This window comes from Sus scrofa, chromosome 18 (genome assembly GCF_000003025.6).
Source record: "Sus scrofa isolate TJ Tabasco breed Duroc chromosome 18, Sscrofa11.1, whole genome shotgun sequence".
Classification (NCBI taxonomy): domain Eukaryota; kingdom Metazoa; phylum Chordata; class Mammalia; order Artiodactyla; family Suidae; genus Sus; species Sus scrofa.
This window is the reverse complement of record NC_010460.4, coordinates 51,402,829-51,428,820: the sequence shown is the minus strand read 5'-3', so window position 1 is coordinate 51,428,820 and position 25,992 is coordinate 51,402,829. Positions and strand designations below refer to the sequence as shown.

The following is a 25,992-nucleotide window of genomic DNA, read 5'->3' as shown; positions in this document are numbered from 1 at the left end:
TATTAAGCGTAATTGTAGAGTTTCATGGAACTCAGAGAAGTCCTGGATAACACACTTTAAATATCCCTGGCCACATCTGCAGGGTCTGAATTAGTGGATAGAAACCACAATATCATGAGATTCCACTGAATGTCTCTCGGCCCTTTAACCTCCAAGGGCCCCCCCGACAGAATAGCTCAGTATGTCCTTTTTGAGTCAAGGATCAGATGAGCTCCCCGCCCCCACACCATGCCAATAGTAGGCCCGTGTTCCTTCCTAGGCACCTGCAAGAGCTTCCCTGGTTCCAGCTCCGGCTGAATCTGCATAGCCTTCCTAGCAATTCCCTGGAGACGCTCAGGCACACATTAGGCGAGAAGTCCCCACAAATAGGGCGTGTCTGGTTGTGACTATGTTCACTTCTTAACCATTCCTGAAGCTTCTTCAGAACTTGTGCGAAACTTCTGACAAAGTTTTCGAAACTATTAGAACACTTCTCTTCCAACACTTTTTTAAAACACTGACATTGGTGTTCCTACGGTGGTGCGGCAGGATTGGTGGCATCTTGGGAGAGCTGGGACATGGGTTCCATCCCCGGCCTGGCACAGTGGGTTGAGGATCCTGCATTGCCCCCAGCTGCGGCTTGGGTGGCAACTGCAGCTCAGATCTGATTCCTGGCCCAGAAACTCCATGTGCCATGGGGCAGCCAGAAAAGAAAAGAAAGAAGAGAAAAGAAAAGAAAAGACAAGACTTGCATTATGCCAAAATAGACCTAAAGATGTATGAGATTTGTACGACAAAAATGAAAAGAATGGACCGTTTAGTTAACGGTGCCAATGTCACTGGCCCCGCAACCAAAAAATGTAGGCTGAATTCCTCTCTAATTTGAAAATGCATGTAAAAAAATGTAACAGTAAGATTTCTTCAAGAAACTCTAGGTGACTTTATATATATTTGAGAATATAAACATTATGAAGAACAGAAAATGAACTCAAGAAACTTTGAGTGGTAGAGACTCGAACCCTAGAATCTGCTTTTTTAAAAAAGGAAAATATATTTAAATATATAAAAATGAAAATACTTTTTATGGCAGAAAAACCATAAATAAAGTTGAAAGGCCAGCTTTGATTTTGAAAAATAATCTTTGCAGCTCAGGAAAGTCAGAGGTGGAAAATCTGCAATATGGATCTCAAAGAGCACATCCAACTTGAGAAGAGGAGAAACAACTCAAGAAAAAGCAGCAAAGAAACTGAAAAAGCTGCTCAGAGAAGAAAAAAAAATCTAAATTATCAGCAAACCCAGAAAAAGAATGTCAGCTTTACCAGTGGCCAGGAAGATGCAAAATAAAGTAACAATCATACATCACTTTATAAAGCAAAAATTTAAAAGAATTGTATCATCTCTTTTCAAGAGGACCTGGGTAAAAGGCTACTCTCATGCATTGCCTGTAGAAACATGAATTTTCATGTAGTTTTTAAAAAACACAACAATATATACTAAAAATTTTAAACCCGTATGCCCTTGGGCCCCTGAACCAATCTCACAGAACTACAGGCACGAATGTAGGGACTCTTATAACAACAGCTCATATTATTGAGCCCTTGTTATCAGCCGGGCATCCTTATAAGGCTCTACATGAGTTGCACATCCTGTTATGATCCTCCTATTTTACAAATAAGGAAACTGAAACCTGTAGAGGTTCACACGTGCCCAATGCAACAGGGCTAGTAAATGGCCTTGCCAGGAGTCCAGCCCAGGCGGCATGCACTTCTGTGCAGACTTTTAACACCTATTCTCCTGTATCCCTATGGAAACAGACAAGGATGCTTATTTCAGCATCGTTTGTAAAGAGACAAATGTGTCAGCTTTGAAACGGGATCACACGGCATGTCATTGCCCCTTAAAGAGTGTGCTTTCTGGCATAGAGGTGACACCTTTCAGTTCCTGACGTAGGTGCCTCACAGCCAGAGGAGTCAATTCCTGCTCCCATTTTCTGCTGCTGTGTAGCTATGGGTAGGTTTCTAAATCTACCTGCATCTCAGCCTCCTTGCCCATCAAAAAGTGATGACAGTGCCTATTCTGCATGGTGGTTGTAAGGGTACGGAAAAAGTGGCTGGTACCCAGTAGTCTTTTAACAGATGTAGATGCTATCGTTCTTTCCTTGGGTGTCTGCATATGTTTGACAGGGCCACCATTAAGCACTAGAGAAAGCTAGATTGGTTCCCTTGATCCCAGGTTACTGATTCTTAGTCTACGGACATTTGGGGCCAGACAATTCTTTTTTTTTTCCCCCTCTGTACAGCATGGGGATCAAGTTATTCTTACATGTATACATTTTTCCCCCACCCTTTGTTCTGTTGCAATATGAGTATCTAGACATAGTTCTCAATGCTATTCAGCAGGATCTCCTTGTAAATCTATTCTAAGTTGTGTCTGATGAGCCCAAGCTCCCGATCCCTCCCACTCCCTCCCCCTCCCATCGGGCAGCCACAAGTCTCTTCTCCAAGTCCATGATTTTCTTTTCTGAGGAGATGTTCATTTGTGCTGGATATTAGATTCCAGTTATAAGTGATATCATATGGTATTTGCCTTTGTCTTTCTGGCTCATTTCACTCAGTATAAGAGTCTCTAGTTCCATCCATGTTGCTGCAAGTGGCTGAGTAGTATTCCATTGTGTATATACACCTCATCTTCCGAATCCAATCCTCTGTTGATGGACATCTGGGTTGTTTCCATGTCCTGGCTATTGTGAATAGTGCTGCAATGAACATGCGGGTGCATGTGTCTCTTTTAAGGAGAGTTTTGTCCGGATAGATGCCCAAGAGTGGGATTGCGGGGTCCTATGGAAGTTCTATGTGTAGATTTCTAAGGTATCTCCAAACTGCTCTCCACAGTGGCTGTACCAGTTTACATTCCCACCAACAGTGCAGGAGGGTTCCCTTTTCTCCACAGCCCCTCCAGCACTTGTTATTTGTGGACTTATTCATGATGGCCATTCTGACTGGTGTGAGGTGGTACCTCATGGTAGTTTTGATTTGCATTTCTCTTATAATCAGCGATGTTGAGCATTTTTTCATGTGTTTGCTGGCCATCTGTACATCTTCCTTGGAGAACAGTGGGGCCAGACAATTCCTTATCACGAGGACTGTCCTGTGTGTTGGAGGAATGGTGAACAGCATCCCTGACCTCTGCCCTCTAGGTACAGTCCCATCGCCGCCACAACTACCCCCAGTTTTGACAACCAAAAGTGTCTCCAGACATTGCCAAATGCCTCCCTATTTAGAACCACTGCTTTGATATTCCCATAAGGAAAAAGCTTGGAAAAAGGAAAGTGTCATATAGCTAAATAAGAGTGGCAATATTTTTGTAGGATAAAGTATATTTCTGTGGCCTGTCGTATAAAAACAGAATCAGCCGTGGAATAAGTGAGGTATTAAGTATCTCTTGTCACTGGGCCGGCATAACTCAGCCTCTGTGGAGAGACTGGGCAAGAGCCATGGTGCCGTCAGGCCCCTGAACTGAGGCCAGGCTCCCATTCTCTCCAGGTCCACCCAGAAGAGCACCTCCCACTCGCTTTTATCATCTGCTCCCCAGACAGTTGCCTCCTGGGCTCAGGTGGGGCGGAGCTTGGAGTGAGGCCACGCCCCTCCGGAATCAGGAGTCCCGGGGTGTTCCTAAGTGTTCCCCTGGGGTGAGGGGAGTGTTCAGGCAGACAGTCTGTCACCTGCCCGCCGGCAGCAGGCCACCCCATGGCTCCCCAAAGGCCCGCAGCTGTGCAGGAGGGCCAGATGCCATGCCTCCGTCCACCCACAGACCAGGAGGGAGCAATTACAGAGCAAACCACCAGTGGGGATGCCAGGACCAAGCCAAACCCACTAATTAGCTGTGGAGATGAGAGACTAGCTCAGGGCCAAAGCCTGAACTCAGCTGGCAGGAATGTGCACCCAGCAGAGGGAATGCAGACTGTGCCGGGCGTGGCGTGGGAGCGGGGAGATGTCATCTGCAGGCACAGGGAGCTGCAGAGAATCTGGACTCCGCTGCCCAAATACCTTCTCCTCTCCAGGCGAGGACGCGGTTACTGTCAGCACTCACCCCCACTACCTGTGCTGTGCATTCACTTTCCAAAAGGAGCTCTGCTTGTTTTAATTTATATTAGCCATCCATAGCCCTGAGAAGTGCCCTTTCTGGAAGCTCAGTTGTGGGGGGCTGCCAGCCTACACCACAGCCACAGCAACACCAGATCCAAGCCCACGTCTGTGACTTACACCACAGCTCACAGAAACTCCAGATCCTTCACCCAGTGAGTGGGGCCAGGGATTGAACCCATATCCTCAACACTAGCCAGGTTCGTTACCAATGAGCCACAACGGCAACTCCTGCAGTCTGATGCTTAACCCACTGAGCCACAGTGGGAACTCCCAGAGACGAGTCTTTGAATGGTCTTCTTCTCGGGTACCCATGCGTAGAACACCCTGGAGGATGTCTAAGGCAAAACTTCACTTCCGACTTCGAGACCATCTTTTTTCCCCATCTCGCAAACAGTACCTCCACCATACTTGGAGGCGGCGGTCCTCAAACTTTAGTCAACAACTGTGGACCTTGTTTTAAAAGCAGATTCCCAGAACCCATCCCACCGAGAGGGCAATCCCCAGGCACCTGTATTTGAACAAGCACCCCAGGGATTCTGACGCCAAGGGAAGAATCCCCACTCTTGGGGAAATACTGTCATAGATGCTGGCGGATTTAAGGGCCAGAGAGGTTGAGAGGGAAGAGGCTAGAGGGTGGTACAGTTTTCACACAAAGAAGCGAAATCGCCCCAGGCAGAAACAACAAATGTTCACTCTATTTACCAAAATGTGAGAAGTTAGAAAACATAAAGGTCCAGAAATGAAGGCGAGAATGGGGTAGGAGTTCCCAAGTGGTACAGCAGGTTAAGGATCTGGCATTGTTGCTGCTGTGGCACAGGTTCGATCCCTGGCCTGGCCCTGGGAACTTCCGCATGCCGCAGGCTCAACCAAAAAAAAAAAAAAAAAAAAAAAAAAAAAAGGAACATTGGGTAAAGCATTGAAACACACATTGTGTGGGAACATCATATTTAATGCACTTAAACGGTGAGATTGAGAAAGGATAATTATTTTTAATTAATCAAAGTTACGAGCATAAGGAAAGAGGAGTAACTTTGAGAAGGGTTTTTTAAAATATAATAGAAGTTAGCAATTATGAAGTGCTTTTCATCTTCAAAGAACCTATTAACGTTAAATTACTCTTTTCTGAAATTGTCCCTCAAGGTAGGCAAGCGAAGTTGAAACATTATTATCCCTAGTTTGTAGGTGGGAAGAGAAGGGTGATGAGGGCGTGACATGTCATGTAGACTGAAAGCACTTTAAAAAAGTAAATTCCCCCTGTAGAGACTTTAAAACGATAAATCCCCACTGTAGAGACTTTAAAAAAGTAAATCCCCACTGTAGAGACTTTAAAAAAGTAAATTCCCACTGTAGAGATTAAAAAAAAAAATAAATCCCCACTGTACAGACTTTTAAAAAGTAAATCCCCACTGTAGAGACTTTAAAAAGATAAATTCCCCCTGTAGAGACTTTAAAACAATAAATCCCCACTGAAGAGACTTTAAAAAAGTAAATCCCCACTGTAGAGACTTTAAAAAAGTAAATTCCCACTGTAGAGATTAAAAAAAAAATAAATCCCCACTGTACAGACTTTTAAAAAGTAAATCTCCACTGTAGAGACTGTAAAACAATAAATCCCCACTGCAGAGACTTGGAGCGCTGGTGTCTGGGCCGTCTCCCCTCGAGCTCTGCTGTGTGCTTATATTATTGGAAAAGAAGTTACAGCACTTTTTGTACGAATGATGGCTGTGCGGATGTGTGCAAGAAGCTTCTGCGCGTAGGGATGGGAGACGCCTTTCTCTGAGCTCCTAACTTCCCGAGGTGTGTTAGGATTAAAGTGAAGAAAGGATTTCAAGAATCGAGGTTAATGAATTTGACCAGAATGTTTACCGTACCTTTCTCCAGCATCCCAGTGGTAACATGGGGATTAAAAACCATGCTTTGACTACATGATTCAAATTTTTAATGAATATAATACAGCTTGATGAAGTAAGTGGAAATCGATGCTACCCACCTTAAAAATGTGCTTTGAGGACAAAGGAGATAAAAATACCCTGGTAACAATGCAAGCCCGAGAGTAAATTATAATGCATAGCTAATGTCATGGCTCAGAAGTCCTCAGGCTCGACTCTATTTTAAATATTAAAATTAACAAAATCGGCACTATTGCTTAAGTCATTGAAAGATGCACTTTCCGTGAAATGTGTTCCTTTTCTGATGTGTTTAAATACCAAATAGAACTAATAGAGTCAACAACATCTTATCTTTAAAAGATCTTTGTGTCTACTGGAAGAGGTTTTTCAAAATGCGAGTGATTTTCTGCTTAGACTCATTTTCATTAAAGGAGATACATATTCAGAGTTGTGGGGGAGTTCCCATTTGGCTCCGTGGGTTAAGGATCTACCGTTGTCACTGCTGTGGCACAGGTTTGATCTCTAGCCTGGGAACTCCCACATGCCTAGGACATGGGCCCCCCAAACAAACAAACAGAGTAGTGGGAAGGGTAAAGAGTCCAAGAGCAACAGAAATTGGAGTGAGAGAGGGCCAGCGCCAACATCCGCCACATACGATGGATTTCTTCCGTTGAGAATAGCAAAGCTGTCTGGAAAAGGTGTTGAAAAGCCTATTTGCAGGGGTGGGCCAGGGACAAACGTTTAACCCTAATCAAGTTGAGAGCTGGACGAAGGTACCCAAATGACCTCAGCATCTGAGAAGGAGATCATGGGTGGAGATGTATAAACCCAGGGATCTGGAATATCATTGGAAAGACGCGTGGGAATCACTCTAGACTTCTGAGGAAGCGTGTGCCACAATCCGGGAGGCGGATCCTAGGGCATAGACGGGAACAGATCAGACAGATGCCTTGGGACCTCTCTGGGCACAAAGGGGCAAGAAGGGCTTCCAGTGTTCAGATGATCAGTAGCCAACAGGGACTCCAAGGTTGGCTTCCCCTGCTCTCCAGGCTTCTAGGGCGTTCCTCCTTATAGTCTCCTCTCAAAGATCTAAAGAAATATCATCAGTAGATAAACTTTCAAAACAGTAAAACTAAATAGAACATATTCGCGAGCCCTGACATCATATTGATTTATGATATTCTTCAGTTTATGCTTTCCATGCTTCCCCTCTACCAGCGCAATTAATTTAGAACCAATTACTTAAATAGCTTCAAGTATTCCTGGTACGTGGTTGAACCAGTACATACGCCTTTGTGTAGCATGAGAACGTGATATCGTCAGAGATGTTATTACTTTGCCAGTCATGTGGAAATTACAGAATTTCTCATTTCAGTTGAGATTTAGGTAGTCGTTCAGTAATTCTAATAATTTCCTGAACCATAATGTCACTAGACTGTATGCTCTATGCAAGCTTGGGAGCCTCTGTGCTCTCAGCCCCCCAGCAGGTAGCACATGGCCTCAAAAACGGTAGGGACCTCATTATGATTTAGTGAATGAATGAATGAGAAGGCTGAAAGTTGTCTAGGTTATATCAAATTGATTTTTTTTAACCTGACCCAGTTTTCATGAAGTATTGTGCATTGCTCAACGACTCAAAGGAAAGAGAAAGGAACAATATTTACAGGGTCAGTAAGACACTATGGGTGCCGCCTAGAGCACAGGGACACTCATCTTCCTTTAAGCTCTGGTTTGGGCAGCTCAGATAATTAAGATCTTTTAAAACTTCAGCGTCCTGTTTGACTTACCCAGTTAAAGGAGGATATAGCAGGTGTCAGAGCATTTTACTTACAAGCAGGCAGCAAGTTTTGGTCAACTTTTCTGTGTAATACTGGGCATGGAATCAGATGCTATGTCTCATTCAAAATTAGATGCAGTCTCCTCTTGCATGAAATCAAATGTAAGACTTGAATGGATCAACTTGCAAACTCCACAATAATATGCTTCGTGACCATTGTTCCAGAAGACGAAGGGAGAGGGCGCCCTTCACCTCGAATGCTGTATTACTTTTCCTGGAGCTGCCATAGCAAATTACCCCAACGCAGATCTTCGCCGGTCTAGAAGCCCGAAGTTCAAAAGCAGGGAGTCTGAAGGCTCCAGGGGAGAATCCTTTCTTGTCTCATTCAGCTTTCTGGTGGCTCCAGGCATTCTTTGGCTTGTGGCTGCATCCTTTCAGGATCTGCTTCTGCCTTCCCATGGCGTTTTCCTCTATTTCTGTATCTTCCCCTCTTCTGTTTCTTTTAAGGACATTTGGAGTGGATATAGAGCCCACCTCGATAATCCAAGATGATCTCATCTGGGGATTCTGACTTATATCTGCAAGGACCCATTTTCCAAATAAGGTCATAGTCACAGGTTCCTTGGTGGAGGAAGTAGACACTTCGTTGGGGACACATTCAACCACATTTACAGATAAATCTGTATAATCACCTTCTAGAAGAGCCATCTCTGAAAGGGAGTCGCCCATTTGGCCCAGCCTGTCCCACGTCGAGGAAGGAGCAGCCCTGTTCTTACTCCTTTGTCCCCTGCAGGGCTGATGCTAATGGGAGCACTTGGCGGGCACCAGGGCTAGACATTCATTTCAGTTGCTAATTAGCAATCAGAAGATAATATCCTGTCATTATCTTGTGTTGGCAGAGTCTCTTTCATGACAGATGAAGAAAAACTGCAAGTTTTCTCAACCAATTTGCAGCGCTGTTTCCACACACAGGGAAGCTATGAAAACCCAATATAAATCAGGCCTTGCATCTGCAGTGTTTGAACAATTTGGCCCGGGGTGGGGGGTGGGGGCAAAAGGGAGGTGATTCTTTACCCATTTGTTGGACAATTGTCTGGATAAAGGTGATGGAGAGAGTAGACCTAACTTAAAAAGCCCCAGTGGCTTTGACCTACACTGCACTCCAGCCACCTGCCCCCACACTGGCCCTCCCAACCTCATTATCACCCAGAACTGTGCCATATCTGAACTGAAAACGCTGAAATCCCTCCCTCAGTCATTCCACAGACAGTGTTCCCACCTCCTCCCCCACAGCAGCTGCTCCCAAGTTCATTTACACCTCCTCCGACCTACCATCCCCACCCCCCTTCTGGCACAACAGCGTCCTTCACCCCAGGTGCACGCGATGCCCTCTCCCCTCGGTGCTCACACAGCATAGGATGCGCAAAACGCCACCTTGGATGAATAGCACAACTCACTCTTCCATGTTCAACGCCGGAGCTGCTTCCTGTTCCCCTAGGACCAGAGGAAGTTAAAGTAAATGATCCCGAGAGATGGTGCAGTTCTAAATCGTACTCTCAGCCCCAGCAGGCTCACCAGGTCACCTGTCCTTTGATGCATCTTCCATTCACTGGCCTGAAAGCCACCACCAATCAGACTCGTCACTTTGAGGAGATGATTTTATGTGGCCCTAAAGTGGGAAGACTGAGGGCACCACTTCAATTTCCCACCGCAGCTACCAGTACCACCCCGCCCTGGCACTTTGCCTGCATCACCCCCCCCCCACTCCAGGCAGATCCTTCCACCAGGGTGCCCATCCCCTCATGCCTGTGCTCAGGCACCTTTCTCCTTCTCATCCATCCTTATGCTTTACTCTCTTCCCCTGTTTAAGGCTCCTTTCCCTTGTTCTCTTCTTCACCTCCTGAAATTGAATTCAGTAGTCAGCACCAAAGTTGACCTTTCCTTGAGCCATAGAGGTCACCTGATCACAAACGTAGGGAACTCTTATGTTAATGAAAACATCGTGGCAGTAGGTAAGGACTCTTCCCTAAAAGTCTGCGCCCTTAGATTCTAGGACACAGACATCTGTGTCTTCCAGTTTTCCTTGTATCTCTATTACATGTAAATAAATATGTATAATTTTATGACATCAGTAGTCCACCTGCATTGTAAAAAATACAATATGAAAAAGGAAATATCTCTACACAGAAATAAATGCTTTTACTATTTGGATTCAAGTCCCCCCATGCTATTTTACTGGATGGATGACCAGTTGGCTGGACAAAGGTATGGCTAGATGGCTGGACAAATGTGTGGATGGAAGGATGGATGGAGGGACCAATGAATGGATGGAAGGAAAGATGGACAGATAGATGGAAAGATATAATTTTACATGAAATATAGCAATGGAACCAAAGTTTACTGCTTTGTAAGCTTCTCTCCATGTCAAACTATGACTTCTAAATCTGCAGTTTTAGCCTGACCCCTCTGTTGAGCTTCAAACTCTTGTCTTTTTTGCTTTGTTTGGTTTTGTTTTTGTTGGTGTTTTCAGCCACACCTACAGCATATGGAAGTTCCTGGGCCAGAGACTGAAGCGGAGCCTTCACAGTAACCTGAGCCGCTGCAGGTGGATTCTTCCCACGCTGTGTGACAGCAAGCACTCCATCAAACTCTTTCATCTTTTTTCCTGCCAAACAGAGTCACCTCCAAATTAGCATCTAACCTCTCCCGTGAGCCACTTTCTGTCATCCTTCCTTTCTTCTTCTGGTCGCACAAAGCTCCCTGTGTTCCTCACAATTACTTGGATCTATTATAATGCCCTCCAGTGCGTCCTTCTCCTTAAATCTATCCTTCACGTGGCCGCAGATTGATTTCTCTAAAATGCCAAACCAAGCCTGTCGCTCCCTTGCTTAAGCCCTTTAGTGGGTCCCACTCTCTACAATTTAAAAGCTAAACTTGGAGTTCCCATCATGGCTCAGTGGAAATGAATACGACTAGCATCTACAAGGTTGCGGGTTCGATCCCTGGCCTCGCTCAGTAGGTTAAGGATCCAGTGGCCATGAACTGTGGTGTCGGCTGCAGACGCAGCTCACATCCCAAGTTGCTGTGGCTGAGGTGGAGACTGGCAGCTACAGATTCAATTCAACCCATCGCCTGGGAATTTCCATGTGCTGCACCTGTGGCCCTAAAATAAATAAATTAATTTACTTAAAAAAAAAAAAAAGCTAAACTCATTGGCATGGAAAATAAGAGCCCCAGGACCTCCCACTACCTCTTTCTTCAGCCCAGATCTTGCTGCTTTGTCTCTTTCTGGTCCAGGCCTCATGAATTTCTTCTGGTTCTAAACACATTCCTTTCTCTTTCCTGCCTCTTCTGTCATGTGATCTGATTTGCTTGGAAAGCCCTTCCCTGCCTTCTGAAGCTGACTGACTTCTACTCCTTCTTCAAAGCTCATCTCAATCGTCACCTCCTCCAGGAACCCTGCCCAGATTTAATCCCTCCCCCATCAGCTGAGTCTCCCCTCTCCGGGCGGTCCCACATCCTGTGCATTCTTGGACAGCACATGCACAAGGTAAGGAGATGCCGCACTGCTGTATCTCCCCCTTTACCGTCCTGGACACTCTTGAGAGTGAACATGTGCCTTCATATCTTTGTGTGCACCTGGCACATGGGCATTTGGTAAATTGGGTGAAATTAAAAATGCATGAACACACTGTAATTTCTCTCACACTTAAAACCAAACCCAAGCCTCCTTTGAGGTCACACCCTCCTCCACCCTCCACGTTGAGTCACCGCTCCCCTTTGAAGAAACACTCTACCAAAGAGTTATCCGTACTCACCTCCCCTACCTCCTCTTCTCCCCTCTCTCCAGCCTTCCCTCCCCCTTCCCTCCACAGAAACGGCTCCCATCAGGGTTCCAGATCTCAGACCTCCTACTGCTTGTTCTCAGAGGCCCTGGGCACCGACGGTCTCCGCCTCCTTCCTTTTTTCCCGTCCCTTGGTTCCTCTCCTAGCTCACTGCCTCTTTCTGCCGAGTTCACCTTATTGTCACCCCCCATCCTCCAGACCCCCAGATGTTGTGTTCCTCTCGGTTCAGCCCTCCGTCCACCTCTCCATCCGCGTACACGTCCTTGGTGATCTCCAGGGACGTGAGTTCAAATGCCATCTCCTCCCGATGACCCCACATGAGCATCTGCAGCCTGGCCCTGTTCCTAGAAATACTGACTCTTTGTGAGTGAATTCAGCGGCTTCACTCGGGTATTAAGAGGCCTAAAAGAGAACGCTCACATTTCTTTTCCAAACCTTCCCTTTTGGTGCTTCCTGTCTCAGGAAGTGGCACCACCATCTGCACAATCGCTCTGGTGCTCAGATCCTGCGTTGCTGTGGCTCTGGCGTAGGCCAGTGGCTACAGCTCCGATTGGACCCCTAGCCTGGGAACCTCCATATGCCGCCGGAGCGGCCCTAGAAAAGGCAAAAAGACAAAAAAAAAAAAAAAAAAAAAAAGAATCCAGCATTGCCACAGCTGCGGTGTAGGTTGCAGCTGCGGCTTGGGTACAGCCCCTGGCCCAGAAACTTCCATACGTGACCAATGCAGCTATTAAAAAAAAGAAGGAGAAAGAAAGAGAGTGAGAAGGTCACCAGAATTAAGAGACACTGTGAGACAATTATTTGGGGCCCAAGTTTTATGCCAGGGGATGAAACTACCAGAAACACCACAGCAGAACCTTCCAGACTTGGCGTGTTGCTTGGGATCAGGGTGTTATTCCATTTTTATATCACTTTGCTATAACGGACTCACTAGAGGCCTCTTCAAAGTGTCTTGTTCCACTCTCCAAAATGTCCTTCCAAGGCAATTAGGTCTTTTATTCCGTTCACTGGGCAAACCATCCTGCTTCCCCTTCCATAAATCTGCCCTGTGAACAAGAAATCCACCTCCCAAAATTCATGATTGATTTTTTGGCCCTTACACAAACTGCTTTTGTTTAAAGAATCCGTCGAAAAGCACACTGTGAAATCATTACACACTACTTCCTGCTAAAACACGTTCCCACCATGAAGTTTCATTAGATTGAAGAGGGAGAGAGGGAGCCTCTTGGTTAAAACATTCACTAGGGGTTAAGGATCTGGTGTTGTTACTACTGTGGCTCAGGTCACTGCTGTGGCGCAGGTTCAATCCCGGGCTGGGGAAGTTCTGCATTCCTCCACCAAAAAAAAAAAAAAAAAAAAAAGCCATTCATCACATCCTTCCTTACATTGACTCAGTGACCACAGGTCTTCTCTGCAGTTCAGTCTTTCTGTCTATCTTTCTGGACAGAGACCTACTCTGGATATTGGAAATGTAAACAGTTGACCTAATCAAATCAGCTTCCAATGATGTTTCCGAAATTTTCAGTAGCTTTGCCCAGTTTATCCACCGGAATGAAACCAGATGATAAGTTTCAGTTTAACTCAGTTTCGCTGATCTCGATTGTGTAAGCAGAGCAAAAGTTTGCAGTTCTGCCCCAGCAGGAGGGTGAAAGCTGGTCCTGTGGTCCTGACCCCATTCTCCCCCTTCAGTCCAGCCTAGGTGGATAAGGGATAAGGGATTGGTTATGCCAGTCTCTGGATAAGCACCCAGGGAGGCTCGCCTCCGCTAATCCCTGGGCAGTCTTTCAGCATCTTCGCAGTTGCCCTGTGCAGTAGGTACCATCGTGCTCCCATGGTGCAGATGAGTAAACTGAGACCTGTGGGTGGTAAGCACCTTGTCCGAAGTCACGCAGCTCAGAAGAGTTCAACTGAGGCAGCCTGAGTCAGAGCCTGCAGTGTCGTCCTCCCCGCCACACTGCCTTTCTTGGGTTGTTGGCAAACAGCCCAAGGAGTAATGAATCAGCAAACAGTGATGCACTCAAAGGGAGACTCGGGTCTTTGCTGGTCCTTTTAAGCCATGTGGGAAGACGTGCTGGAAATGTGTGAAACTCCATTACCCCTGGACGCTGACTACAGCGTACAAAACCCAGATGGAAGCGAGATAAACCCTTGTCGGTAACCTTGGCTGCTCTCAGACCTTCTGCCACGATCTCCCTCAGGGTTGGCGGGAAAGCTCGGAGAGGCTGCAGTTGCCTTTCTCAAGGGCAACTCAAGTTCATCTCCCAAACGTCTGGTGAGGGTGGATGAGGATGCTTCAAGAGTGACCTATGCCCATTTCAAAGGTTCTCCAATGGTCCCAGAGCGGACGGGCTGATGGTAGCTGCTCCTCTGATCCTACGAGCAGAACGATAATGGTGAAAACCACCGAGGTTTCCGTCAGAATGGGGGGGCTAAACCAGGCAGAGAACACTCAGAAATGAAATACTTTGAGGGGTATTTAAGTTGGACGATGGAAACCCATGTTTGCAGATACGTGAGGGTCGCTGGGCTGGGCTGTGAAAAGAGGAAGTTTCAGGGGAGCAGTGGCGTGGTGACCCCATTTGCATGAGCAGGTGTGCGTTCAAGGGGAAAGACCCGCCAGGGTCAAAGATATCGCCGCAGGAGATGGAGGTGAGATATTCCTATTCGATATCGTCTATCTTGCTTATATTTTTCTTTACCCTAAAAAAATACACAATTCTGTTCTTTTTCTTTGGCAAGAGGATAAGGGTTGATGATACCAAAACAAAAACAAAAACTTGCAAACCAAGGATTGGAAAAGCACTTAGTCCAAGGGACGTTTCTATAAACCACAGTGTGGGTGGGATTAGGCTGAGAAATCTAGTTGTAAGCTCACGTGTTCCTCCCCAAAGGAAAAGACCCAGCCTTCTCATAAGATCCGTTTTTTTGTCTTTTGTCCTTTTAGGGCTGCACCAGCGGCATATGGAGGTTCCCAGGCTAGGGGTCTATTCAGAGCTGTTGCTGCCGGCCTGCACCACAGCCACAGCAATGCCAGATCCAAGCCGTGACTGCGACCTACCCCACAGCTCACAGCAACTGGATCCTTAACCCACTGACTGAGGCCAGGGATCAAACCTGCAACCTCATGGTTCCTAGTTGGATTCGTTTCCACTGCACCATGACAGGAACTCCACAAGACACATATTTGACTGACTTTCAATAGAGAAGATTTTTGTCCTGTTAAATACGGGGTTCTTAGAGTTACCCCTGTGGCACAGGGGTTAAGGACCTGGCATTGCTGCAGCTATGGTCACAGCTGTGGCTCAGATTCGGTCCCTGAGCTGGGAACTTCCACATGCCATGGGCACAGCCAAAATATATTTTTTTATTTATTTGTTTGTTTGTTTACTTATTGGTATTTTGCTATATGATCATCTTTTTGTGATGTCTTGGGTCCAAGTGAGTTTCTGTGGAATAATCTCTGATCAGTAAACAAATAGAAAAAAAAAATGGCTCTGGTGTCTTTAAACAGTCAGCACTACTTCTGAAGGTGATAGCAAATCAGAATCTCCTGGGGAGTTTTCATATTACACCCGAGAGGGAATCTGAGGGAAACGCTCTCTTTCCGCCAATTTGAGGATGACCCGTGGAGAGAGGCCTCGTTTTCCTGATCCATCAGAGTGTCACGTTCTTCAGGTGGCCAGACTGGAGAAAAAATTGGGACCCGCCATCTAGCACCTGGGGTGGGGGAGGGCCCAGTGGGACCCAGCCTGATGCAGCTGGCACGAGGATTGAGACACGCCTGGGGGCATGCTTTGTCTCCTCTTGTCCTCCAGCTGGCATGTGCGTGAATCTGCTGATTTACCTGTGAAGAGAAGTGGCCCGGTGCCCCTCGCCAGAATCTCACCACGTGGGCCTGTGCCACATGCTCACAAAGAGGGGCCAACAGAAGGCAGATTGCAAGCAGGGAATCTGGGGTCCCCAGAAATAATACAGCCCAAGAGAAGCAGGAGAACAGCCCAGCAAGTGGCCGACAGCACTGAGGTTCAGATGTGAATGCCTGAGGGTAGCGGCCCCCTACGCCCACCGGGACTTGGCCAGCCTGGGGATGAAAAGCCAATGAGTAAACTTCAGAAGCAGACCCGTGAGACTCTCAGGGCCCCATAGACTCTGCTGCAAGGCCCCTCTCACCAGAGCAGGTCAACACGGCGGAGCTGTTTTCCTGCCAGCAAATTAAAAACGGGCAGAGCCACTCAGTCAAGCTCATCTGGGGCAGAGCCTGGGGCCCAGGGCGGCGGCCTCAGAACCTGCTGCACAGTAGCCCTCCCTGGGGACGTGCTGAGATCAGAACGGCTTTAAGAGGGGCAGCCCCAGCAAGTTCACACTGCGGTTCAGTGGTAATGAACCCAACTAGTGTCTATGAGGATGCAGGCTCTTTTCCATCCCTGGCCTCACTCAGTGGGTGAAGGATCCGGTGTTGCCATGAGCTGTGGTGTAGGTCGCAGATGCGGCTCGGATCCCGAGTTGCTGTAGCTGTGGCGTAGGCCGGCAGCTGCAGCTCTGAACTACCCCTAGCCTGGGAACTCCACGTGCAGCAGGTGTGGCCCCAAAAAGCAAAAAAAAAAGAGTGGCAGCTCTGAAAAAAAAAAAAAAAGAGGCATACCATACCCAGGAGCAGCTGGCCTCTAGGCAAGAAATTCAGGCACGGCTTTATTGGGGCCACTGCCGCCGCTGGAGGGAGAGCAAAAACAGGCAACAGGTTCTCCTCCCTGGGAGAAGCCAGCTGGTCCCCTATACGGGGTAAGGATAGGGACGGGTCCAGGGGTCAGGCCACAGAGGTGGTTTAGGTGCTCTGCCCACCCCTTTGGTGGTGTTGTGTGCAAGGGGCATGCGCAGTACCCTACTTCTGTCCTGACATCCTGCTTTTGCTCTCAGCTCTTCAGACGTGGCAGTTGGATTCTTAGTTTGTTGTATCTTCCGGCCCATAATTTGCCCCAACTGCGGCGCACACAGTCATTTTTAGTCTCTTCTGGTTTCTTGTGTTTTGTTCCTAGGGGAGTTGTTTTCTGGGTGCAAAAGCTGTGCAGCCACTGCTGCCAAGGGTCCCAAGTCCCAGCCTGTATCCGATGAAACCCTCACGGGTCCCCTGAGAGAAAAGGGGGCCTAAGGCCCAGGAGTGTCACACGTGGGGGCTCTCAAACTGGAGACCCCTGGGCCTGGATGGTAAACTAATACATGCCCACTTTGGGCAGGGGAGGGGGAGGCTGATCTTTCTGTAAGGACTCACTTCCATTCATCCTTGGAACTCTTGATCTGTGCCAAATCACTTAGAGCAAACTAGAACCTTTTTTTTTCTTTTTTTGTTTTTGTCTCTTGTCTTTCTAGGGCCGCAGCTGCAGCATATGGAGGTTCCCAGGCTAGGGGTCCACTCGGAGCTACAGCTGCCAGCCTATACCACAGCCACAGCAACATGGGATCCGAGCCTCGTCTGCAACCTACACCACAGCTCACAGCAATGCTGGATCCTTAACCCACCGAGCAAGGGCAGGGATCAAACCCGCAACCTCATGGTGACTAGTCAGGTTCATTAACCACTGAGCCATGACGGGAACTCCCTTTTTTTTTTTTTTTTCTTAAGTTATCTGGATAGTTTTTTCAATTATCAATCCAGAGGCAAAAGACTTTCTTTCCACCTCCTGATTCCTACCCATTGAAATTGACTGTTTCAATTTCCCAGCAAGCAGTTGTTCAGGCTGGGTGAGATAACAAAGGAGGTACCCAAGCCCTGGCAGGTGTTTTCTCATTCGTGAGACTGTCACTGCAGGGACAATCACCAGGGAGAGGCTTTCCATTCTAATCTCTGCCTTTTAAGCTGTTGTTTGGATTTGAATTGTATGGTCACTGTGCTAGGCGTTACACAAACACATCCTAGGTTAGAGTTCATTCTGGAATACATTTTGCTATAGGTACTGGTTTGGCCACAAGCCATCCTGTCTGTGTTTAGACAAAGCCAAACCACATTATCAGAGATTGCTTGCACGGCTATAAGAAAATATTGCAGGCCTCCAAGTTGCCCCCATCAGCCTGTGAAACCCATATAGTTTTGTCTTTAGAAATGCCATCATATGCCCTGCTCCATTCAAAGGAGATAATTCTCCATCAGGGGTCTGCATGGCAGTGCCCTATGCTAAAAACAGCCCCATCTGCCACCCTCCATCTGATCCCCCTTCCTTCCCGGAGGAGAGGCAGCAGTCCTAGCTGCTAAGCGCTGAGCGCGACACCAGACTCTGGCAGCTTATCCCCTGACCCTGCTTTCCTGACCACTCATGATTGGTCCAGGGTGGGCACCCGACCTGAACTAGGAGAAATCTGGACCTAAGATCAGAGGGAGTCAAGTTGGTGTCTCTAGGAGCCTGAACTCCAGGCTGAAAGACATGGGCGGTGTGGCAATGGGAGGGGAAAAAAGGAGCAGGTGTGCACAGCAAGGAGCTAAGAGGAGATACAGAATGAGGGAGGGAGACATCACTCCAGCTGTGATACGCCCAGCTGCATTCCTGACCCTGGATTCCTCAAGACACCTCTGGGGTCTTATGTTGGACTCCCCCTTTGGCTCATGCTTGTTGAAGTTTCCTTTAACCAGTGGATTTCTAATAGGCTCAAAGTGGGGTCAGATGTCAACATAAAATAATAATAGCCAACAGGTAAAGAGTGCCGCTTTCCAGAAGAAGGAGTGAAGACAAGGAGGTGAAGTCCTTGCACGAGGTCACACGCCAGGCAGCCTGGCCCCTGGCCCCGAGGATTAACCTCTCAACGGCCCGGCTTCTCCATGTGGACACAAAGGAAAAGGCTCAGCCTGGCATCAGGCATGTATGGGACGGTGTCCTCACTGTACCACTTGCCAGGGCCGATGGCTGACCCTTGACTGCTTGTGAAGTGAGGATAGCCGGAGTCATCAACTAGAGCTGTTGCAAGGATTGATGAGCTAACATAGAATGTGTTGGACCCATAGGCATTCAATAGAGGTTATTTCTTTAATTAAAATACAGTTGACTTATAATGTGTTAGTTCCTGCTCAATAGCAAAGTGATTCCGTTATACATATACATATGTTCTTTCTTAAATGTTCTTTTCCATTATGATTTGTCACAGGATATCGAGTGTCGTTCCCTGTACTATACAGTAGGACCTTGATGTTTATTCGTTCTATGTATAATGGTTTGCATCTGCTAACCCCTAACCCCCACTCCATCCTTCTTGCCTCCCCACCCCCTTGGCCACCACAAGTCTGTTCCCATGTCTGTGAGTGTCGTATTTTAGACTCCACATACAAGTGATATCCTATGGCATTTGTACGTCTTCTTCTGACTTATCCCACTGAGTGTGAGCATCTCTCTGTCCATCCGTGCTGCCGTAAATGGCATTATTTCATTCTCTTTGGTGGCTCATCTTTATCTAATCCTCTGTCGATGGACGTTTAGAGTGTTCTATGGCTTGGCTATTGCGAATAGTGCTGCTGCGAACATACGGACACGTGCATCTTTCTGAATTACATTCATGAAAGTTATTTCTAATCTGTTCCCCGTTTTCCATTTGTAATGGATCACAGTGATTTTAACAAATGGAATATTGTGAAGAGAGGTGAGAGCCAACATCCTTCTGTATTTTTACTGTCAAGTGTAACACTGAGATCAAGGTTCTTTGTTATGTAAGAAAGCTTTCTTCGATTCCTGGTTTACTACAAAGATTTTTTCTTTCCCTTCAGAAATTGATGGTGGATATTTTCAAGTAATTTTCAACTTCTAACAAAATAGAAAAGCCGCCTAGTTTTTGGCTTTTGACATTGTAATTGATTTTAATAATCGAATGCCTAAGAGTAAACTGTCCTTAGTTTCCCGAAATCCAACACCGTTAATCATTTGGTGTCATTTGGGGGGTGGACCGGTCATGTTTCCTGGGTTTTATTTGTGACATTTGTGTGTATGAGGTGTCTTTAGTTTTCTCTCCTTCGCTCTTTTGCAGATTCTACTTTATGGTCGCTCGTAATGATGAATTAAGACATTTTCCACTCTTTTCTGCTTTCTGGAACTATCTAAGTAGTGGGGGTGTTTTCTGCCCCTGTGTGGATAGTCCCGTCATCAATTTTGGATATAGAACTTTTTCTTCAAAGTTTTCTATTTACGCTCTGGTTAGTTGCCTATTTAAGTTTTTACTCTTTCTTGAGGAGACTTGAATAATTTATATTTTGCTGGAGAATTTATAATTTATCCAGATAATCAATTTTTTAACATTGAGCTGAAAAGAGAACTCTCCCATCATAATCTCACCTACTGCATTTCTGCGGCCTGCCTGCTGAGATGACCGCTTCTCTTTACCATGTGTTCCAGGGCCACCTCTAAGTACGGCGAGCTCTGAGCAGGCACCCCTGTGCTGATGTTTGCTCTCTCCCCACTTGGGGTGGCCTTGCTGTCTCCGCTGCATGGTCACAGCCCACCTTGCTGTTGGGAGCATCAGTTGTGACGCCTTAGAATCCGTTAGAGTGCGTGAACCTGCATGGGCTACGCAGGATTGCGGCCACCATATTAGGGGCCCATTGGTTATTGGGGGGGTCAGGAAAGAGCGTGGGGAAGGCAGGACCAGTGGAGCACCCTGGCCTCAAGGACTTGTCCCGTGAGCCTTCCCATCCAGGGGCCCCCAGAGCACCGTTACTGAGGTTCTGCTTGCCTCTGGTCTCTCCAGAGTGAATAATATTTACATGGTATTTCATGCAAAAAGAATCAACTGGGAGGAGTTCCCATCGTGGCGCAGTGGTTTAAGAATCCGACTCCAGTAGCTCGGGTCATTGCAGAGGTGCAGGTTTAATCCCTGGCCTGGTGCAGTAGGTCAAGGATCCGGCATTGCCAAAGCTGTGGCATAGGTCACAGCTGCAGCTCAGATTCAATCCCCCTGGCTCAGGAACTTCCATCTGCTGTGGGTGTGGCCATAAATCTTTTTTTAATTTAAAAAAATCAACTACTTTTATTTGTCTACTTATTTATTTATTCATTTTGACCACACCTGTGACATACAGAAGTTCCCGAGCCAGGGATCAAACCCAGGCCATAGCAGTGAGCCAGACCACAGCATTGACAATGCCCGGTCCTAAACAGCTAGGCCGCCAGGGAACTCCAAAAATTGACACTTTTAAATCTGGCAATTTGAAGTACTGCTTACACTTATCACAGAATCAGATAATCTATTCCTGTAAACCATTTTTATAGCAGTTAGAGTCTGAAACCTTTTGAGTCTAAAAAGAGCCTCGTGCAAGGTAGCAGAGATGGGTTACCTGGAAATTCCAAGTGGGAGGCTCTGAGAAAAATCACAAAGTCCATGCTTAAGTGAAACTCTAGTTAGACAGAAGGAGACAGGAGAGAGCCCCGCATGGAGGTGGGCATCAGAGGTGGACAGAGCACAGGGTGAGGAAACAGCTTACCAGGCCAGGCAGACGGGAAGCTGTTTTAGGAGCAGGGCAGCCGTAGGTTCAAGCTCCCAGGAGGTGCAGCATGCAGCTAGGCAGGTTGCCAGCAAAGATGCCAGGAAGCTGTTTGGCCCAAGAAGGCTTTTGTGTCTGGAGGTGACCAGGTCTCCGTGACCAGTTCTCCCAACAGAGGTCTTGTCCTTCGTGTGTGGGGATACAGGCTCTGCTTACCGCTTGTCACAGTGTGATGCCTGAGTGCGACCGCCATGTGTGACGGATCTTCAACCCCCCACCTCCCAGCACAGCATCTTTAGACCTTCAGGTGGCATGTATGGAAGGCTTGAATGCATAAGGAAGCGGGGTCCAGAAAACTTTCTCTATCTTTGGGTTCAGGGCCTCAGGTTCAGTGTGGGCTGTGTGTCTAGGGTTCTAGAGGGCCCCTCACCAGTGCTTTTCTTCTCTTGGGTCCTTATACCCTCAGGTCTGAGGAGTCCAGCAAAATGATTTTCTTTGGGTACTTGGAAGAGAGGAGGTTGCTTCAGTACATACCAAGTTCACGTGCGTTTGCTCTCACGAGTAAGGATGGGTACCACCCTTGCGTCAGTGGGCAAGTTGTTTAAGTGGCTTAGGATGAGCGCTGTGAAGAAACACGTCAAGTGACAGTGGAAATCTCTAACAGTGTCATTTCCCACCTGCCCTTCACTCGCTCTGCCTTGTCTGTGTTCCAGGTTCAGGTTTAGTGGCCGAATCCTAGGCCTGGCTCTGATCCATCAGTACCTTCTGGACGCTTTCTTCACAAGGCCCTTCTACAAGGCACTCCTGAGACTGTAAGTGGCCACTCGGCCCTGCCCGTACGACCGCAGACGCTGGCCTCCCTGGCACCTCTGGTCCTTTTATCCCCATTTTGTCCTAATCAACCCTGGTTACTTTTCCAACTGCTTAGCCATCACATAAACCTTTTAGTGCAATAAGGCATTTGGAGATGTTGAGTGAATGTAGGAGAACATGGCATAATGGGTATAAATCAGTTCTATAAATAATGATAGCAGTACTACAAACATTAAAGGAAACGTCTAAATAGGATTGATATGTCTATAATGGGGTTTTTTGAGGATTTTTTTCTTTTTTACTAACATATATAGCTGATTTACAGTGTCGTGTCAATTTCTGCTATATAACATAGTGACCCAGTCATATATATATATATATATGTTTATATATTCTTTTTCTCACACTGTCTTCCATCATGTTCTATCCCAAGAGATTGGATATAGTGCCCTGCGTTATACAGCAGGACCTCATTGCTTATCCATTCTAACTGTAATTGTTCCTATCTGCCACCACCAGACTCCCAGTCCATCCCACGCCCCCCCACCTTGGCAACCACAAGTCTGTTCTCCATGTCTGTGAGTCTGTTTCTGTTTCGTAGATAGGTTCATTTGTGCCATATTTTAGATTCCACATATAAACATCACATGGTATCTGTCTTTCACTTTCTGACTGATTTCACTCAGTATGAAAATCTCTAGTTGCATCCATGTTGCTGCAAATGCCATTATTTTGTTCTTTTTTATGGCTGCATAGTATCCCATTGTGTATATGTACCACATCTTCTTAATCCATTCATCTGTCAACAATTTAGGTTGTTTCCACACTTTCAAATAACGCTCCTCTCCAATGACCTTGGCGGGAGGCGGGCGGGGGGGGGGCGGTCCCTGAGTCCATCCTTGTTTTGTGTTTATTATTGTAAACACTTGAAGTTTCCTTTTCCAATTAAATTCCTACATGAACTAAAGAGATTCATCCATACACACAAACGTGTCGCATTGTTATAATAAGGGCGTGTGGCTTTAGCCGGGGGTGGCCTAAGCACGTTGAGGCACAAGGTCTGGGCCGCTGTCCCTTGAACCGCCTGCTTCCTCGTCCCCCCGCGAATGTGCCCAGGCCCTGCGACTTGAGTGACCTGGAGTACCTGGATGAGGAATTCCACCAGAGCTTGCAGTGGATGAAGGACCACAACATCACAGACATCCTCGACCTCACGTTCACGGTCAACGAAGAAGTTTTTGGACAGGTTTGTGCGATGGGGGCCTGGAGCTCTTGGGGGGCGCGGAGGTTGTGCTCATTTCAGGCATATATGCTGCAAAGCGAGTCAGGCGTGCATGTGCTCATATCCATTCCTTTCCAGGTTCTTTTCTCATGTCGGTTATTGCACAGCACCGAGTAAATTTCCCTGTGCTCTGCAATGGATTCCTTGTTACCTGCCTATTTCTTACATTGTAGTGGGTATGCCCCAGTCCCCATCCCCTAATTTATCCCCTCCCCTCCACGTTTCCCCTTTGGGATACCTAAGTTTGGTTTCAAAATCTTTGAGTTGTTTTTATTTCGTAAGGGCTATTATATCATTTTTATTAGATGTTATGTATTAGGGACCACATATATTCGTCTTTCTCTGTCTGACTTCACTTAGTATGGTAATTTCTAGGCCCACCCATGTTGCCGCAAATGGAATTATTTCATGCTTTTTTTTTTTTTTTTTCTAAAGATCCAGCATTGTTGCTGCAGGGGCTTGGGTCACTGTTGTAGCACAGGTTCAATCCCTGGCCCTTGAACTTCTGCATGCCAGGGTGCAGCCAAAAAAAAAAAAAGAAAGAAAGAAAGAAAAGAAAGAGAGATGTGGGCCTTAGAAAAGACATTTTGCTTTTTACTGTGGAAAATTCACGTAACATGAAATTTACCGCCTTCCCCATGTTTAAGGGCGCAGCTCGTCCCGTAGTGTTGAGGACACCTACAGTGTTGTGCAACCCATCTCCAGAACTTCTTCATCTTACAAACTTGGAAATGTGCCCATTAAATAACAGCTCCCCATTTCTCCCTCTCCCCAGTCCCTGGCAACCATTCTACTTTTTTTTCAATGCACTTCACTATTCTAAGTACCTCATATGAGTGGAATCATAGTGTTTGTCTTTCTGAGACTGGCTTATTTCACTTGCCGTAATGTCTTCAGGGTCCATCCGCATCATAGTATGAGATGGGATTATCCTCCTTTTTTAGGGCTGAATAATATTCCACAGTATTAAAGACCATATTTTGTTTAGCTGTTCATCTGTTGATGGACACTTAGGATGCTTCCACCTTTTGGCTATTTAATGCTGCTAAATAGTGATGCTATGAACATAAGTATACAAATATCTGTTCAAGTCCCTACTTTCAATTCTTTTGGATATATACACAGAAGTGGATGTATATTGCTGTATCATATAGAAATGGGACTTTGTGTTTAAAAACAAGGGCTACCATTCATTCAAAAAACAATTTTTGAGGTCTACTCATTTTATTAAAGGTACCAGTATCATCTTCCTTCTTTTTGAGTTATGACATAAATCTAATTTATAGGGTTGTTTGAAAGTCAAATGTGATCATGGATCAAAAGCATTTTTGTAAAGTGTGCAACATATCTGTAAGGTATTTCTCTTATGTGTGCAACACAACAGTACTTCTTTTAATTACCAGCATTTAGATAAGTCTATATCTCATTACTATTTAGTAAAAATAAGCTTCCCAATATTTTTCTACCAGCACTTACAGAACATGGAATCTTCTGATTTACAGTTTTATCAGACGAGCCATAGCCTGAGCAGATTTAACAGTTAACTTGAGAACATCATTTATAAGCGATCCCAAAATCCCACGATGTGTATGATTTGTAATGGGAAATGATGAGAAATAAGCCGGGATGCTTTGTGAGTACACTGCATGGCTGTGGACAGTGTGCAGAGTTCTACACTGAACCTTGCGACCACCAAGCTCCCCATCTCAGTCAAGAATCTTGGACAGGTCCTGGAAAATGTCAGGATTCGAGTGCCTTTCCTCATGCTCTTTGAAAGTTGAGAAAAAAAATATTTCTTCTTAACAGCTATAGAGAGCTCATTTAAATATGTTCAAGAATCTATTGAACCTGTCCACGTGTGCACTAGATGAATGTGCAAAAGGTGCTATTCCTCCGCCTAACTGCTTTTAGCCCATCCTTTACATATTCCCTGTAGGAGAGGGTAAGTGTTTTAGAGAAACACAATTACTTGGCAAAATACAATAAAAAAAAAATAGGTGCCCATCTTAAAAAACTTAGATCCCAAACTGAATTCATTCCATGTGAATGAAAAAGCTGAATGCTTAAAAAATAATAACAAGATGAAAATGAGAGCATTTTTTTTTTAATCTTGCAGTAAAGAATGCTGCTGTGGTCATAGAATAAAAGCTTGACATCGTCAATGAAAATTACTTTTTTAAGGCGTTCTCTTGGGGTGCAGCAGGTTAAGGATCCTGTGTTGTCACTGCAGCGGCTTGGGTCGCTGCTGTGGTACAGGTTTGATCCCTGGCCTGGAAACTTCTACAATGCCAAGGGTGCAGCTAGGGGGAAAAAAATAACTTTTTTAATACCGCATGAAAAAAGTACACCACAAACAAAGCAAAAATGGCATAATATTTGCTACACTGTAATGCACAATACAGACAAAAGACTATTTCTTTCAATATAGGAAGAAGTCCTGCAGATAAGTGAGAAATGATCAACAATGCCAAAGAAAGTGAGCAAAGAACATGCATTTTTTAAAATGTAAATTAAAGCGTGGTGAAATACCATTTTCCCTCATGAGGCTGTCAAGAAACAGAAAGTTTAGCAGTATTCTATTTTGAAAATGGTGTAGAGAAATGAGCCGTCTGTACAGGAGTGGAAGGGGAAGCAAGCAGAGGCCAGCTTCACCCTCTGTGAAAGGTGCCTTCGGGACCCTGCCCTTGTTCTAAATGCCCCTGCCTTTGACTCAGCAGCCACGTCCAGAACTTTGTCCTACAGACACGTTCACATCTGACTGAAAGGACCAGTGCGTTAGGATGTTCACACAGCATCATTCATCATTGCAGAGG

At 46.1% G+C, this 25,992-nt stretch overlaps 1 protein-coding gene across 10 annotated transcripts in view; it reads left to right on the top strand.

Annotated features, from left to right (window-relative positions):
* The window catches only part of HECW1 (HECT, C2 and WW domain containing E3 ubiquitin protein ligase 1), a 419,239-nt gene that overhangs the window by 374,184 nt on the left and 19,063 nt on the right, over positions 1 to 25,992 (top strand). For all 10 annotated transcript variants that reach the window (XM_021079149.1, XM_021079142.1, XM_021079146.1 and 7 more), the window contains 2 exons: positions 21,798 to 21,896; positions 23,014 to 23,143. In XM_021079149.1, the coding sequence (XP_020934808.1) occupies positions 21,798 to 21,896; positions 23,014 to 23,143 (229 nt within the window). The remainder of the gene's footprint in view (positions 1 to 21,797; positions 21,897 to 23,013; positions 23,144 to 25,992) is intronic.